The 18,367-nt window shown below is 40.1% G+C and overlaps 1 protein-coding gene across 4 annotated transcripts in view; it reads left to right on the top strand.

Annotated features, from left to right (window-relative positions):
• Positions 1–5,314: 5,314 nt before the first annotated feature.
• The window catches only part of LOC104926109 (histone deacetylase 4), a 116,333-nt gene continuing 103,280 nt past the window's right edge, over positions 5,315–18,367 (top strand). For all 4 annotated transcript variants that reach the window (XM_027277486.1, XM_027277483.1, XM_027277482.1 and 1 more), the window contains exons 1-2: positions 5,315–5,434; positions 16,177–16,444. In XM_027277486.1, coding sequence (XP_027133287.1) covers positions 16,423–16,444 — 22 coding nt within the window. In that variant the 5' untranslated portion in view covers positions 5,315–5,434; positions 16,177–16,422. The remainder of the gene's footprint in view (positions 5,435–16,176; positions 16,445–18,367) is intronic.

Raw genomic sequence — 18,367 nt, 5'->3', positions numbered from 1 at the left:
ACCAACGACAACATTCAGGTTTGTCATAGTATTTAGATTTCTCTTTTGTCTCCAATTCTAGTGAGCTAAACATTTCAATAAAAGCCTCCTTTTCTGTCAACTCTTTGTTTTCTGAAGCCCAGACAGGTGTCACCAATGCTAGCAATGCTGACAAGATGAGTGTCAACACAGGTGTCTCCCTTGCCACATTTTCTTGTCATTTAAACACAACAAAAGAAAAAAGCCACTTTTGTCATTTTTACATGTTAAATGTTGCCATTCTGACACTTCATAAAATGCTAGGTAAATACTTTCATAAGGGAGTTGATCTGTTTTCCTCTCAGACGTTATACAGGTACACTTGTGGAGAAATTATGGTCTGTAATTAGACATCTATCTGTCAGGTAGAATAAAAGGTTAGTGCAAACAAATGAATAAAGTAATTGTTCTTCTCATCCAACCCTCAGAGTGCCATTATGTAATGTATGCGAAAACAGGTACAGTGTCTGTAAATAAAGGCAATAATCTAAGAACATTGGAAGACGCTGAATTATTTATTGCCTCGTTCTCATTTAAAACACCACACATCAGTGTTGTAGTCAAGACCAGCTAAACCGAGACCAAGTCAAGACCAAGACCCAGTCTCAACCAGTCTCAAGTACTACAACGCTGGCACACATGCAAAGAAAGTTTAGAAAAAGATATTTTAAATAGAAAGTGGAGCTCATCAGAGCAAAGCAGAGGAGCTAGAGGATGACTGTTACCATGTACAGTGTAAAACATGTTGTAACAGGTTTCTTAGGAGTCATTATGAAGCTCACAGTGTGTGTTGGTTCTGGCTGCCGCTATCTTGGCAGACCATTTACAAATGGTTAAAGAAGTGGAGTGAATGAAACCTGGTTGCTAAAACAAGTCACTTGTAATGGCATCGATGTATCAATAAAAGTGGCCACACTCTTAATTATGCATAACTGTAAGCCTTAATATACATTGAACAGACAAATTATATAGAAATTCAGCCCCAGTACAGCTATCATGAATGGGGAAATTAGCTAGAGAGACCAAAACTGTTTTTTGTACCAGGCTGTATTAGCTAGAGAGACCAAAACTGTTTTTTGTACCAGGCTGTAAACAGTTAATTTTGGTACCTTGTATAAAATACAAGCATTAGATATATAGTCTAGATTTCAGAGGGATAGACAAGCAAATGACCCTAATAAAATCTTTAGTGACTGCCCCAAATGCCAGTGGAATGTCATATTACATGATATGGCATCATTTGTGAGCCACATCTCCTTCCATTGCAGCAGATACACTCTGGATGCATCACATTTCACACTGGCGCGGACGAGTTTCAGTGAATACTTATTATGTTGTCAGTGGTATCCTTTCAGAGGAGAGTGTGGCCGGGTTGAGTTGTCCCATCTATGCTCAAATCAGCTTTCTTTACTTGCTAATGTGGACAAGCCCATTTGAGTGGATACTTATTATGCTGTCAGAGTTTTCTTTAGAGAAAAGCTCCACTGGGTTGAGTTGTTCCATTTCTTTTCAGATGAGCCCCCCACTTTTTGCCACTGTTTACATAATCCTGGTCTTACTTGCTGCTTCACAGGTGTCTTTTTGAGGTCTGGCATTAATATGGTCCACTGTCATACAGCACTGCAGCACACAATGTACACTCCTGGATGTCAGAACGCAGTTACCACATATATCTGCAACTCATTTCTTTGTCCCTCTGCGTATATTATCCATCCTATCTTTTTTGCTCTCACTCTCTATGAATCCTCTCTAGTCTCTAAGTTCTGCTTTGATCACAAAGGAAAAAATCCATTTTTTATTATCTGCTGTCCGGTCCCCATAATCAGCTCCAGACTTTGGATAATGAGTGGAGGTAGTGTTTCAAAAGGATGAAGAAAAAAGATTCCCGACTCAGTTTTCTGTTTCATACACCTAATTAAAACAGTTTTTCCATTGAGTGTTGTCTTTGTTTTCACTGATATTGTGTCGTTTTTGTTGTTTTGGCAATGCCTGTCAATGATGTCTTTACTATTTTGCTACTTCCCCTATGCTGACAACTGTTTATTATTAAAAGTTAGGGGAGATGTGACTTGATAATTAAAGGCTTTTATCAGTGACAGAGTTATCATCTTTTTAAAATTATTTTGTTCTAAAATCCACATTTTCAAAACTCTCCACACGTACAAAATGAAACAAGTAATGGTATTTATGTATTCAATGTATGGTAGATGGATTTAAATTATTTGATATTAGAGCCTAATTTTGTATTTTTGTTAACAGAGCATTTCTGCGCCACCCTCAATCTGTTCGCAGCCATGAATCATGGATAGTTAACATAAAAACAGTTGCAAATTGTGCGTTCATTCATCATCACATAATGAGCCGGAGCCTGTTACTGTGTCATTGGACTCTTGGGAAAGGTTACCCACATCAAAGACCTGCTCCAGTTTGTTGGAGAAAGTGCACAGTCAAGTTTCTCAGACCTATAACATTTGGTGTGGTCAGTGTGGTGACAGACCATTTTTTGCTTTGTCTGAGGTGTTCTCACATCCTGAGGGATGAAAATAAATGAAGTAAAAATATTGGTAATCAACAGCACAAGCACCAGCTAAGACTTTAGCGTCTTCCTTGTGTGCACTGTTGCAAGTATTACCCTGTTTTGTAACTATGCTGTTCCTTGAAAGCAACAAATCTACCTTTAAATGCTTTATAAGTATATAGTGGTAATAAATCTTATATTTCAAGCAGCATTTTGCTCAACAAATGTGCCATCACCATTCAAGTATGAATTTTATTATAAAATTTCTTATTTCTCATCAAGTTTTAGAGAAGGCTCTTTCCTAACGACGCAGATTATCATTTTTTAGCCAGCAGCAAAACAAACAACACCAGGAATACAAGTCTGACCTTTCTCAACTGGAAAATCTACTGTTGGTACATGTCTCTCCACCTAAGTATTAAACCAACTGCTGAGTGCGACAAATTGACAGATGTTCAAGTGAAATAGAAGAAGGTGAGGCAGACTGAGGCTACACATTGTTATTATTGTAAACTTTGGAAGACTTTTGTCAGCTCCTGTAGGACTGATGACATTTATTTAAAGTTATCTGATCAGCGGGTGTTCAGGCTATGCACGTAGACTGTGCGCACATTCAGATGCAGACAAGAGCCTGTAAAAGCACAACCTTGCTCTTTATTTAAACATGAAGTACTTCCTGTTTCTAATTATGACCCCATAATACCATTCTTTAAAACTGGAATATCATGTTTATCCACTTTTTTGTGTACATTTTATGACTTAATATTTACGTGTTTCCTGTAAAAACAGGCAGCAGGACTTGTTAAGGATGTTGTTTTACAGCAGCCAGTAGAGTTGAGTGTGCGTCACACTCCTACCACCATGCAGCAATTGCTTTTCATTTATGCAGTCTATGAGCAATAGTGGGCCCGCTGATTGTAGAGTAGTCACTATTAGCTGGCTCGTCTTGGGCTGGGAGCTTCCTGTGAACCCAGACCAGGACTGAACACATCATTCTTGAATGATGAAGGCCAGTTTGATAACATTTTAATGTGGAATTATTGGCCAGATTTGGCTCCTGGTATCCTGTAGATAACAGATGTGCTCAGTCTGTCAGATAGGCTGTGCTTTCATCAAAAAAATATGTAAATAATCCCGGTACTCTACCATGCCATTCAGAATAACTGAAAATACCTACAGAGTAATTTTTTTGTCATTATTGAGCCAAATACATACGAGCATATAGATGATGTATAGCTTAGACTTTATAGACCTATATTTAAAAAAAATACATTTAAACATTTATTTTCATGGTCTTAGTCATCATGAGGACTTTGAAACAACAACAAACTGCTACCTATTTATAGATATTTGATATCAAGTGAAACTTGATACAGTATAAGACTCACATTAATTTGCTGAATTGATTCTCTTAGTGCTAATATTGGATTTTATTTAATGTAAGTGTCAGCAGTGGAGACTGTGCAGAAATGCTGCCAGCAGTTTGTTGACACTTCTGTAGTTCCTTTCATGGAGCCATTATAGCTGTCAGAAATTCCTGATATCTCCGACTTGTAATTACAACTTGAAGGCTGAGTTTTATTCTGACTTGCAGTGTAATTACTGCGTGATTGATGTGACATGAACATACACATTTTATTGCTGAAGAGATACCACTGTCAATCACGTCTGATTAAACCACTGACACACAGTCCTGATGAGTTTTTGACTGTTAAAGATTTAATAAATGTTGTATTTATTTAATCGTGATTATTAAAGATTATAGATTTTAAATAAAAGTTTCAGAAGCATGTGGTATTTTCAAACAATATCCTTTAAACATGTATTACAGACGAGCATAATCCAAAGATGTGGGCTCTGTAGACAGAAAATAAATTGACTTGAAAGTTAAAGACGTGATGACTTGAATGATGAGTCAACTGTAAAGCCTAACAAACATTAGTTGCTGTTAGCTGATGCTTGTTAGTCGGGCTGCCATGACTAGAGACTGAAGACTCAGCAGAGGCAAAAAGGCCGAAGAAGACAATGAAGGAACCTAAAAAGAGAAAACAAAAAAGTGAATAAACAAGATGAACACGAAGCTGCCAGACAAGAGTAAATCTGACTTTAATTCGTTGGTGAGAGCTTCATCAAATAAAAGGCTGAAAGACAGACGCTGTGCTTGTGCTTCTTGCTGTTGAGCCAATAAGTAATATTAGTTTCCTGCTATATCTTGTGTTGTTGTACCTGCTTGATGTTTGGCTGTTAGGAAAACTGTGGTAGTTTATGATCATAGGTAATACAATTATTACACGCATACACCTGTCCTCACTTACTACAGTGGTGGTATTGCACTCTGAAACTGGGGGGCACAAAAATACAAATGTTTCTTTGATGAATTACTAAAACACAAAACATGGTGGAGAGGTAATATCATTATTATGATAGTAGATCAAGAAAATGCACATATCACAGACACTATATGAGGAACATGATTGTACAAAATAAAGAAGAGGACAACATGTTCAGTTCAGTCATTAATTATCTAAAAATAATTACGTAGTAATTACGTAGTATTACGTAGCATCTTGTCTCCCATGAAACAAGATAAAAACTCATAAGGAGCACATAAGCCAGAAACATAAACACAGTGTGTATCCTAACAGCTGTGACACACCTGTGTGGTAATGACTCGCTGCCTGCACATAATAATCCTGCTCTCAGCTGTCAGTCATCCCGTCCTGCAGACCCCGCCTCCCGCGGAAATACATGAGGTCTGTCGGACACGTGATGGAGTCAGAATGGCGGAGCAGCTGGCTCAATGGTTTCTGTACAGTACCGACGGGTCCTAAAACCCTGCTGCGTGTCTGTGGATGCTCCTGCACACTGAGGGGTGGGGGGGAAAGGTGCACAATTCAGGTAGTGTGTTTCTTTTCTGTTTTATTCTCTTAAAAAACAAACAACAACAAAAAAAACCTCTTATTAGAGAGAGCCATGACTTCAGAAAGTGTTTATCTTGTAGGAGCTCTGCGCATTTTCCTACTCGTAGTCAAACAGTTTGTGTTGCCGCCGTACTTGACTTTTTTTTCTGCCACTTTGTATCTTGTTTTATAGTCAGCACAAGGACAATGTAAGGTGTTGCGCAAGGCGGGCATTGTTGTTGAGTATCGGCATTTTGGAGTGGATTTTAAACTCGTCTGAACGTGTTGTGCAACGTTGTCTCTCCGCCACCTTTTTAGCTGCTCGATTCAAGCTGGACTTTTAATCTCTGTGTGTTCGCTTTATTGTTTCAAACTCTCTGCTGTCATGTCGAGGGGGGGAAAAAAAAGTCTTTTTCTGGACTGGCTTAAAACTACTAAGTTCTTAAACTTTTCACTTTCCTTTTTGTGAGTTGTGCTGCAGCAGCACAGCACCATACGTCCACATATTGTTGCCCGTCCAAGTGTGAGGTTAGTGTAAAGAGTTACCAGATGTACTGGGGAATTTTGTCTCCCAGTTACAGATGTTTGTTTACCAGTAAAGTACGTCACACGTTGAAATGAGCTGTATTAGTCCTGTAAAAAAAAAAAAAAAGTTCCTCTATATGCATTTCTATTAATGCCACTATTTGGTTTTGTGTGTGTGTGTGTGAGAGGAGAAAGCTGTGTCTGTATGATGGAGGTTTGTTCTGGGGTTGAACCGCCGCTGCCACAGCTTTGGGTGTAAACTTGTGTCTTCATGAAGTGTAAACACAAGAGAGCAGCAGCAACAGGACGGCGACGCTGAAGTAAATTTCCGATTGAGCAGTCAAAGGGGAAAGTAAAGGGAAAATAATAATAATTCTGAGTTAAATGCACCACCTCTTGTTATGAAAAGATCTGTAAAGGTGTTTTAAAACCAACTTTTAGAGCCGTGAAACCTTTTTTATGAAAGTAAGCAAAAATATAAAGATTTCACTGATTGTACTCAATCCATACAACAGTACACAAGGTTTAAGATTACATATACACTAATCGAACCTTTGTGAAACCTTCTTTATTTTAGTTTATTCAGCTTCTCAGGCCAGTCCCCCGTAAACATCTCTGAATGACTTTACCCATACAGTACTCATCAGCTCGCCCTCTCAGGTCAAATGTAGTAAATTTGCTGTCTGCTCGAAGCACCCACCATAAAACCCGTGGTGGTCTTTTTTGAGACCTTAGCACCAAACCTTTGGAAAGCTCTGCCTGCACTCTTATGATATGCTAAGTCTGTGCTTGAAGACATACCTGTTCAGACAGACAGGTGTTTGGGTAACCTACCTGCTCCTCACCAGGTCATCTCGTTTATCCATCACTATTTCTGTTGTGTTTTTGTTGTATGTTGTTCATTGCTCTTGTAAAGTCTCTCTGTGAAAAGGGCTATACAAATACATTGTTACTTATTTCTCAAAGTTAATCTAGTTCCGATTTTACACATTCAAAGTCTAGGTATTGTGATTTTTGATTGAGGTCTGATGTGAGAGTAAATGCAGTGAAATCTGTGTTTTCACAAATAGTATGTGCTGAAACTGTGTTTTTAAAAAGGCTGGGTTAATGTGGTCTAGATCTAAGTCTTAAGGAATAGTGGTTTTAGATCTGGTCCAGTGTGGTTTGAATTTGGGGTGGGGGAACAATGGAGGTGACACAAACAGTTACTGGGGTTTATATGATGATAAATGTAATGTGGGGTTTTTATGCTAGATGTGGTTTATTTCTGTCTGGATGGATAAAGAGGTTTTAACTATGATATCTAAGACACTCTCACAACAAAAAGTGCTGCATAAAAAACAAAGAGTCAGTCGCTCGGTATTGTCGGAATTGGAAGCTGCGAACTGGAAGCTAACTTCAGCGTCGTAGCAGCAGGGCTGTGCTTCTGTTCTGCTGAGACTGCTTTAAACCTTCACTTGTGGAAACTATTCCCTCAGCATTACAAGCTCTGGAGGACGGCTGGAGTAGGCTTGTAAAAACTTCAGGCCTCACGGGAACAAGGTCACTGCAGCCCTCCAAAAAAAATAAAATAATTTGGCTTGTTGTGGTTAATTTTGAGGATGTCTCTGCTGTGAACAGAGCCCTGATTGGAGTAAAAGTACAGCAGGATTATCTTTGTCGACTTTATCTGGTATTTATTTTTCTTTTCAGCTGCACATATCTTTACACAATCGACAGTATTTTTACTCGATGAAGTCAACCACAGTTTAGCCATTCAAAGGGAAACTTAAGTATTTTTCAACTTGGATCCCATTCTCCCACGATTGTGGGAGATCCAACAATGTTTCAGCAATTTTTGAAATTGGTGCAGTATTGTAATTATTCCTGCACACGACTGTACAGTTCTTTTTTTAATTTAAACTACGTACACATTGTACATAGTTTAGTACTTGATTTTTATCTTTTATATTTCTTATAGTTAGTTATTTCTAGAACACATTGGCAAACTCCTTGTATTAAAAACCTACTTGACATTAAACCTTATTCTGATTGTTCATGTGCATATTTTTAGTCTAACAGCATTAGACATTTTGTTAAAGAGTATGATCCTTTTTGTTCAGCCAGAAGCTGCCATTACATTAGCAGGTTTAAGGGCACCAGACTCCATTGAGGCAAAAAAAAACATCGACAAAGGCCAGCCGAGAGACATAGTCCCTCCAGCGTGTCCTGGGTCCACCTCCCACCATGTAACATTAAGAAATCCTTCATAGAGCAATAAGGGATGATGGTCCTTTCTCTGACAGTGATTCAGTAGTTTGTAATGCATTGCAACTATGAGATTGGTTGTGGCTTGAATCACCAGTGTGACTGAGTGATCAGAGTCCTGCTGAGTCCTGCACAAAGAGGAAGTGTTCACTTGACTCTTTGGTGCGTGTGGTGTTCATTCCATGAGTTGTTTTGTTATCAGCATGTTGTAAATCACAGTTTCTGTTTCCTCCTGACTAGTGATCATGCTATTTATGGAATGTGTAGCATGCCTGCATTGTGGTCTTTAGAGGCTGGTGGTGCTCATGGTATCTTTTAAAAATGATTTCTCTTTTGATTATTTATGCAGAATTGTTCCACTACCTCCTGATATTTAAATGTTCCTATTTGAAACCGCTCTCAGTAGCACAAACTACACACCACCTTGTTTGTGTGAAAAAATACACTGTAAAACAACAACAAAATAGATTAAGGGATGAGATTTTCAACTTTGACCACTTCACAATGTCTCTGCAATTAAACTTCTCTCGTGCCCCCGCCTTGTTTTAATTTGAATTCTCTATCCACCATCTTTCTTTATGACAGACATTAATTTAGCCAGAGATTCATTTCGCCATAACTTCAGATGACAGAGACTCGGACAGACTTTGACACTGGTATTGTTAGCTAGAAATGTAGCGAGCTACTACTCAGAGTAATTGGACCTCATAGATGGCAAGTCCGACCATGGTTAATGTGTCGGCCTTAATATCTCCACCATACAGATGACAAAAATATATGATGTATATTGCCATTAGCGGCACATGAAATCCCTTTTTAAGAGCATCAGGAGCTGATGTTACGGCTACGTGACTGAGTTCAAACTGACTGTTTGACTCAATGGGATTTACCATCTTTGACATACAATTTTACTTACACCAACATATTGATGTTTAGATAATAAAATGGATTATTCAAAATTTATGTAATTACATACCATTAATGTAATTAATCTGCAGATGCTCCTTGCAAATACTGCCCTCATACCAGCCAGTTAAAAGGAGTGAGGACTCAGCAGTCAGTGGCTAAAAAATAGGTCAAAAATTGTGAATCACCACAACCATAAGCGGCTGTTAAGAACACAGTCATAAAAATACACATGCGAGATTAGCTAGAGACAGATAACGCAGACACACAACCAAACTCCAGGCTTATGCCTGGAGGAAATAATAAGATCCAGCCTTGGTCTCATTTGTTTTACTTTCATTTTGTCAGCTTATGAATCGAATCCAGCCCATTAGACTATTAAGCTCATGGTCCAACTTGCACATCTCTACCTTTCCAAAGTTTCGCAGCACTTAATTCTTGTTCTTTACTTGCCCTCAAGTTTGCCTGTTGTAATCTAATTAATAAGCTCAGTTCCATTGTGCTTTGTCAGGGCCCAGGCCTGACTTTCCAACTTCCTCCCATCATTTAGCACAAGCTGGCACTGAGAAAGCTTGCTTGTTTGCGGACATTTTGTGGATGTTGTCACGCTAATGGATACTAATGGGGTCTATTAATGCCACTGTTGTACTGGAGCACAAATAAGATGACAGGACCCTGTAAAGCACATGTTCACACAGCAGGAATTTGTAAGTGGATTTCAGGGTCATCTCTTAAATCCACTGGTGTTTAACCATATTATTGTATTTTAGTTCCCAGGCTCTGTTTATTTGATTGTATTTTCAAAGCCACTAAATTTCCAATTAAGTCTGAATACAACTTGGGGGAATCTTATCATTTCACCGCAGCCTTTTAGTGAACGCTGACAATCATCTAAACCAATCGAATACGTTTCTCATTTTTGGATCAAGTGAACTCAATCACACAGTCACTTTTCTCATTAGGTTTACGATTGTGCAACTTAATAATAGAATGGAAGTTAGATATTGGCCAGGGGGCCAGAGAAGCGGTAAAAGTAGACAAGAAGAAGATTCAAAGCAGTGAAAAAATGAGAGAGCTTTGAATGGGCAGCTATATAGATGCTCTCAGCCTCAACTGATGTGATTTGAGGCCTGATGAATCCTCGTGGTCACCCAAAGAGTTCATAGCTGTGAATCATTCTTCCAGTTTCAACCCTTTATACCCTGTTGTGCCTCAAAGCTCCATAAATAAACCCCATTGTGCTTTGTCTGGATCTTGTCCTGACTTCGATCCTGCCTCAGCTTCCCAGAACTCAGTTAGCAAGTGTTGAGGGGTTAACAGTTGAGAAAGGCATCCTTGTTTGTGGACATGTTGTGGATGTCGCGCTAATGGTTACTCATTTAGTCTATTCATGGCACTGTAGTGTTGGGTACAAGCCCTGTGGTGCACAGGCACACTAAACCAGCAGGACTGTGCAAACTGTCCCGCCACCTCTTACTTACTGTATCATCTCATTACTTATCATCTTACCCATTCAGCGGCTGCAGTGGTGTTTCCATTTTAATAACACCTTTTTAAAATGTTGACAGTTTCTCATGATTTATTTTCTCTTACAGACTGAAACCTGATTTTAGAGTTTCCTGTTTTTTTTGTCCAATGTGTTTACAAAGGGCAGAAACCATGCAGTTTGGAAATTGCAAATCAATATTGCAAATTCAGTGTATATTTTTGCAATCATTTGTTATCATTTATAAATTAAATAGATTTTACCACGGGCCACTGCTCTCATTAAGATAGGTGGCCTTCAGTGACAGCTGTCCCACAGAGGCTGATTGTGATCACAGTCGATATTAATAGAATCAGCCTGTATCAATTACAGATGGCTTCATGAGACCGATTGCTTTTGCCTTATGTCTGTTACCGTGTGTTATTTTCCAGGATGCGCTCACTGTTTCAAAGTATTCTCTACGCTGCTACGTGATATTAATGTACATTATTTGTCATTTTGGTTGTATGGTATGTCCTTACTTGCTAACTGCTGGATGGGTCTTTCTGACTTGAGTGTGTAAACACATGGCAGCTTGAAAAATGAAGTTGCTCGTCACCCGGTCAGGTAGCGAGTCCAAATGACAGGAACTAAAGTGGCATACGTCCAAGTTCAAAGAATTTGAACTCGGCGCAGAATGGAAGATTACTAAAGGGTGAGGTGGATAATTTAAAAATGTCAGAGTTAGAACAATACATGGGCTGATGAGTGAGAGTTGGATTCAAAGAATGTGAGCAACAAAAAAGCGGAAGTGGAGTGGGCTTTTGTCATTCACAGGACTTGGCGCACTACATGGAAAGATGCTACTTCCTGCTTTTTATTTGACTCAGAACAGTTGGCCTTTTGTTGCCAGGGTAACAACACATGGGTGTTTGACTGTCCATTAACGTCAACAGACTTGTGTTTGTATTAACAGTGTTCTTTTTATTACTGCTATGCAGCTGATGTTAGGTCAGACCTAGGGAAGCAGTCAATACGACCGAAGGCAAGAAATGACATGTCAAACACTCTTATATGTCTATTTTAATGTCGTGTAAAAACACTTTCACATTGGTCTGTTCACCATGACGACAGTTATAAAAAAAATAAATAAAAAAAGAGCCGTTTCTACAGCTCACATTTATATAACAACAGACACAGCCGGTCCAAGTGCTTCATCATGGTCTGCCATCATATTTGATGCCAACGATTTTAATCCCTAACCCCACATTTCTCTCTCCAGGTTACACAGGAATCCACACACACACACACACACACACACACAGATACAGGGGAAACATGACACACTGCAGCCGCCCCCCCAACCTAAAAGTCTGGGTTTGAGACAGCCGACCTCAGTGGAGTTCACTTTAGTCAAATTTTCTTTACGTTTTGCCTCTCTTTCGTGGCGTTACAGTGCTGCTCGGAGAGATGAAATGATGAAATGCAGACATAAGCCATTCAGCAGAAGCTGTTGAATGTTAAAGGTAGTGCAAGGGGAAGTTTCAGCTGAGGTTAGGTACAATTCAGCTCCAGTCCACACGGGAAAGGTTGCTAAATGTAAAACATTTCAACTTGACTTCTACAGATGATGAAGTGGATTTTCAGGCTTGTTGTTGTTGTTGTTGTTGTTGTTGTGTACTTGCAGCCATTCTGTACTCCTGCAGATCTTCATTGACATTTACATAAATTGCTGTGCTGCCTAGTTGGGGAAAAAAACAGCGTTTTTATGTTTTTGAGCCTGGTTAATAAAGGTCCGCTAACCGCAACTTTAAAATTCAAACCAAGCACTCGGCATGCATCACGAATGCAGTTTAAATTTGTTTTTGTTGTACGCCCATTAACATTTGTGCACAACTCGAGTGACAGGTCTCAAGCACAGTCTCAGCCCGCTCATCACCATGTTAAATGCTCACTTCATTTGTTTTTGCTCTATGAAATATTCAGTTCTGTCAGTCAGCTTTAGAATAAAAGTGTATTTTCATGAGAATACAGCACAGCAGAGTAGTTGATGTTTGACTTCTTGGCTCTGACATAATCACTCCCCGCAGAGAGAGAAAGAGAGAGAGAGAGAGAGTGATGGTGGCAGATATCTTCCCCCCAGACACTCGTCAGGGACTAGAGGTGGAGACTGCTGTGTTACATGGCCACGCTCTTACCCGTGCCCACGCTGTCAGAGCTCCGTATCAAGAAAAATGATCCCCACCATGCCACCTGATGCCTGAGCTTCTCGTCTTGTCGCCGTTCAGCCAACAGCTGATTGATGTGGTGTCCTGCGGTCATAGCTGGCTCTGTTCACTTGCAAACATGAACAAGCAGCAGAGAGTATTATATTACTGCGGTACCTTTTCATGCCAGATAGAGTGTCGCTCGCTCTTCTTAAAACGTGTGCTCGCTCACTACCTGCTGTCATGCTTCTCCTGCTTCCTCACTTTTGCTTCAAGCCTCCCTCCTTCGACAGGAGAATGGATTCAGTTTGACAGTCGTGCCCTCAGTTGAACCAGTGACAGTCCAGACACAATAATCCGTCCTTGCCCTGCTAGCAGTGAGTTTTCCCTTTTGGGTTTACAAGTGGTTGTTGATTCATTCTTTCTTTTTGAAGATCGCTCGCTGCGAAAACTCTACACCTCAACTATTTTTGCAGACGACAAAGAAAAATCAGGAACATGTCAATCAGTAGCATACTGTCGGTGCCACTAATGCCACTCGCCAGCTGAATAATTCATAGTCAATTAGAGCTGAGAGGCTGAAGCTGTCTTCATGGCACAAGTGCATTTTCGATGATTCATTTCATGAGCTATGCAAGGGGTCTCTTAATTGTTGTTTACTGCTCGCTGCCCGACCACATGTTATTTTTATGCCATCGTGATTACTCCCGGCAGCTCTTAGAGTGCTTGGGAAATGAAGTCCATTAAGGGGTCCTGAGAGCTGTTTTCCTGTCAAGCGCCATGAAACGCTTTCCAGGTTCAAACATGACTGCACGAGAGCAATAAATCTTGTCCCAATCTCAAGCGTCAAGGAAATGAGACGCATGGACATATGCATGTGGTATATTATTTTATGGCTCCACAGTGCAGTAAAAATACCTGCAGCGTTGTACAAAGATTCATTTTTAATAGGATCCCCGAAGAACAGTTTAAATGGCAAAAAAGTGAAATCATATCATTAAAAACCGCACAAGCACAGCTGACAGCTGACCGGGCCCGCAAACTGCAGGTTAACGGTGTCAGAAAAGGAGCAGACTTGGCTTCCCTTTGAGCTGCTCTGTTTGTTTGTTTGAGTGCGGCAAAGAGAGAAAATGAGAGGACTGAATGCCTGAGGTCATTGCTGACATAGTATGACAAGCTGTAAAAGCACAGTCTGAATTCTTGTGTGACAGATGACTCCTTTGGCAAAAAAAAATAGGCAGCTGGATCTGAGGACAGCACCGCTGCCCTCCAGTCGACACGCTGCAGGCTTTCTGACACCTCATACCTCAGCAAGTCCGTCCACTTTGAGTATCCCTCCTCGACATCAGTGTATTGTCTGCATACATGAATATTAACACACACACATCTATGCCAGACATTCACAAACACCTCAAAATATAACTAGAAGATTCATAAAATATTTTTAATATTACTCCCATGTGATGCCTTTTTATTTCCTCACTGTGTTAATGAATGAGCTGGGCCTCTGTTAAATTTGTCATTCATTTAAGGGACTGTTTTTCTTCTCCTGTAATTCCTGATAAGTGAAGCAAGACCCTGGAGAATCCTGGCACTAACGTGTTTCCATGAGATTTTATTTGGCCATGCAGTGCTTGCACCTTCTTTCCACTGAACTCATTCATTCGTAATTCAGTTGAACAGCTTTAAAGTAACAGCGGCAACAAAGACTGTGAGTGAGTGAGTGAGTGTGTGTGTGTGTGCGCACGCGTGTGTGTTTGAGAGAGGGAGATGAAGAGAGCACATTCACACCTTATTGTGGCCTCTGTGGTATTTTTAGTGACTGATTGCAGCTCTCATTACAACTTGTTTGTGTTCGGCTCTGTTGACACCTGTTAAATGTGACAGAGGTGAGTTTTAGCTTCTGTTCGTGTTGAATAGCCAAAGGCTTCCCCGGTATGTGTGTGTGCTTACATACTCCCTGCAGTTTAGATTGCATAACACACACTCACACACACACCAGACAGTGTGAAAAGTTTTCTTCCTCTTTCTCTTCTATCAACTCTGAGGTAAGTCTAAGCCTCCAGAAATCCTCTGTTTGCATTTCGTTACATGCTCTCCTTCAGGGATGAAGCTTTTATTGAGGTGCTGACTTCCACAGCTGACCAGGAAAACTGTGGAAGCGATGATCTCGTCATGTCACCAGAGGCTAGCAAATGTGGAAACTCTTGGAAAGTCACATTTTGTGTTTTATATCCGTGCCAGAATTTGACTGTTTCTCAAGAACATTAGTGCATGTTTTTCTGCATTTCGATTCAGCTATTAGACCACATTCACTGACTGGGTGTGGTGACAGCACTGACAGTGACTTGCAGTATTAGCTGTTGCATTAAAACTCTGTAAACATTCTGCGATTTTAGTAAATCCAGATGATTCAAATGAAACCATATTCATTTAATAAGAAAAACAGACATGTGATGCAACTTTTATTTGGAGTCAGAAGTCAGAACCATTTCACATCACTGCTTGTTTTCTCTCGCCCACAATAAACCAAATGACTAATGTAATGATGGATCAGTTTCACTGCATGTAATTCACTTATTCATCGTGTCCAGCATCATACAAAAACTCAGTTCATTTCATTTAAACAAAAAAGGTTTCACTGCAATCTAATTTCAGATTTTCTCTATTGTTGTGGCTGCTTGCCTCATTCTAGGTCACGGCTGGCTGTTTAGATAAAAGAGAAAATGAACCGTGCCTCAAGTTTCCGAATATCATTGAACTTACTACTACTACATGTGCATCTAAGATCACAGGTATTAATCTAATATTAATCGTGATCACATTTTTTGGCTTCCCACAGTTAAATGAACATGATCGACTGGGATATTTATGCTCCGCTCATATAAAACTCTGCTGCTCCGCTTCATATCAAGTCAAGTGCTTCCTTAAGCCAGGTGATCAACATGTTTAGGTTTCACCCTCCAGCTGCAGCCTGTGTAAAAAGATTTCTGTATTTTGCAGTCCAGTGTGCAGAGAAACATACATCAGAGAGCAGAAAGCAAAGCTCAATTGTCTGGAGAAGAGGGCAAAGAGCTACTCCCTTTTAAATATTTGTTGATTTACAGGAATGTAAACGCATGGAAGTGAAAGCAGTGCTGCTGAATGATCGTTAAAATAATTCGATCTCAATACTGATCGCAATAATCATTCAGCCCTGAGACGTGGTGACGTTCCGATCTTTGGACTCAATAACTGCAGGAGGAATGTCTACAGAACAGCAGATCCTGATGTAGGATCCTGTTTGTTAAATGTAGAAGTTTAATTTCTGTGTTAATCAGTGCGTTAGCCTCTTTTTGGAATTTCCCATTCATGTGTAAACACTATTTTTTTTGCATCCATCTCTCACAGCCTGACTGTTTGGTGGAAGGAATCCTGCCACAACACACCACTGGGGTCTCCACCTGTGGCTCAGTGTGATGAAGCCTTAAGAAACAGCTCCTCTCTGTCCCTCCTTGGCCTGGCGCCTCTACCTGGCAGCACTGACTTGGCTGCGAAGCGCATGGTGGTCACTACAGCCACCACGGAGGTGCACTAACACCCTCATCCCTCACCGCTTACTTCTGTCAAATCTGCCTGGCGACAACAACCATAACAATGAGCTCTCACAGTCGATCAGGTAAGATATTTTTAAAAATTGGCATGCGTAGTTGCTTTTTGCTATTGGAATAATTTTTTTGGAAATAGGAATTAAGATTATGATAATGTGTGCTGATTTCTGTAAGAACTTTATAAGTCTGTGCTTTTGTGATGATTAACAAAGCACTTAGAGTCACTCTTAAGGCTTAATGCACTGATGATGACAGTTTTATTCTCACTATGCATCTGAGAACCAGAAGACGGTGGTGGCAGATATGGCAGAAGACGCCCTGCCCTGCCTTTGATTTCGTTGCTCATTTAGTTACACCTTGGCGAACAGACTGCCATTTTGACTTTGCATTTTCTACAAGTGCTCTTCAATCCTCTGAAGAGTGATCTCTCATGACTCTCAAGAGTCATCTGGCATTGTTCAAGCAGCAGTTATGCTGCGGTGTCTAGAAGGAGCAAATATTTGTCGAGAAAACAAACCGATGCAGGAAAGTAGAAGATTGTAGGTGTGAAATTCAGTCATTTGGTGGGGTTCTGATGTGAAATGTGTGTGAAGCTGCTGAAGCTAAATGTCATTTTAATTTCACAACATTGCTCAACTAATATTTTAATTTAACTCATGTTGTCTCTTTCATGCGAAGCAAACTTTGCCCTGTTCATTTGACTCGCAAGCCAGTTACTTGGCTCCCTGTAGTCACAATGTACACTGTGACATGGACTCATTTTACATGGATTCTTTTGACCACAGACTAGGAGTCAGATAATGTAAGCGAGGAGGTACTTTTATTGTGTCCTCACTGGAAGCGGTTTGGTTTTGCAAAGTCTGGCGTCGAGCAAAGTGGTGTGCTGTTTTTTTTTATAGCACCTGAGAGGGAGAGAAAACACAGTGGGAAGGGAAGAGTGTGGCGCACTGCTGCTGTCACAGAGAACAAGTGACTGTTTTTTGTGCATTAATACACTGACAATGCAATGTTTATGCATTTCTTAAATCTCTCAGACTATTTATGACAAGTTGTTGATCCTGATTCTTTTGAATTGAGTCCATAGAAAGTTCGTCTCTTTAGCAACTCCCTGCATGCATGAACCCTCACAAGGTGTGTTTACTGGTCATGAATTATATTTCACAGTAGGTTTCTTTTTGCATGGATCCCTGGTGTGCTTGACCGCAACCTTTTGGGGGCTTCTCATGTGGTCTACTCATTAACTTTCTTTTTCTTAAATCACAACCATAGTGCATATCTGGCTCTTCATCTTTCTCAACTGCAGACCAAAAGTGGACAAAACACCAATTGTTTCCTTCCTTTACCCATCATGCTTTGGCTGTCTTGGTCGTAATCAACGCAATGATGTCACAGGCTTTGTTTAAATGTTGTGGTGCTTGTGGTCCTGTGTGGCACAATGTGGACTGTTGGCGTCACCTTCTTTTCTCTGGAGCTGTGAGTAGAGACATGGTGTCGTTCCAGCCAAAATGGTTTTGCCTGAGAATGGATGTTTTAGACCTTCCAGATAGCAGTGATTTCTTTTCTTTTTTTTCTTCAATACATCGTGTTACGTAAGTGGAACCTTGGAGTGCGGCATTATTTCCTTTTCTATTTTTCTCCTATTCAGATCATTTCCATGCTCTGTCTACTCTCTCACAAGTTTTTTCCTCAAGGCTTTGAACGGTTCTAAAATAACTTTAATGTGTCAGATTGCAATTTTACTGTCGTCAGTTTCGAGGCATGCTTGTCAATTTCCTGGTTATTTGATAGATATCATCTGACTTGCTTGTGCTTCCATAGCCAAGAATCCACTCCAGTGTAATGGAAAAATGGTCCCAACCTGAATCCACAGTTGTCAGTGTAATCACGGCACATTTTTCATCTCATCTGAACCCTTTAAATAAGGGAAGGAACCTTTTTTTTACTCACACTCAATATGTCAGTTTGATGAATAAACATAATCTCCCTTTTGG

Source organism: Larimichthys crocea, chromosome I (genome assembly GCF_000972845.2).
Source record: "Larimichthys crocea isolate SSNF chromosome I, L_crocea_2.0, whole genome shotgun sequence".
Classification (NCBI taxonomy): domain Eukaryota; kingdom Metazoa; phylum Chordata; class Actinopteri; family Sciaenidae; genus Larimichthys; species Larimichthys crocea.
This window is presented reverse-complemented; position numbering and strand designations above follow the sequence as displayed.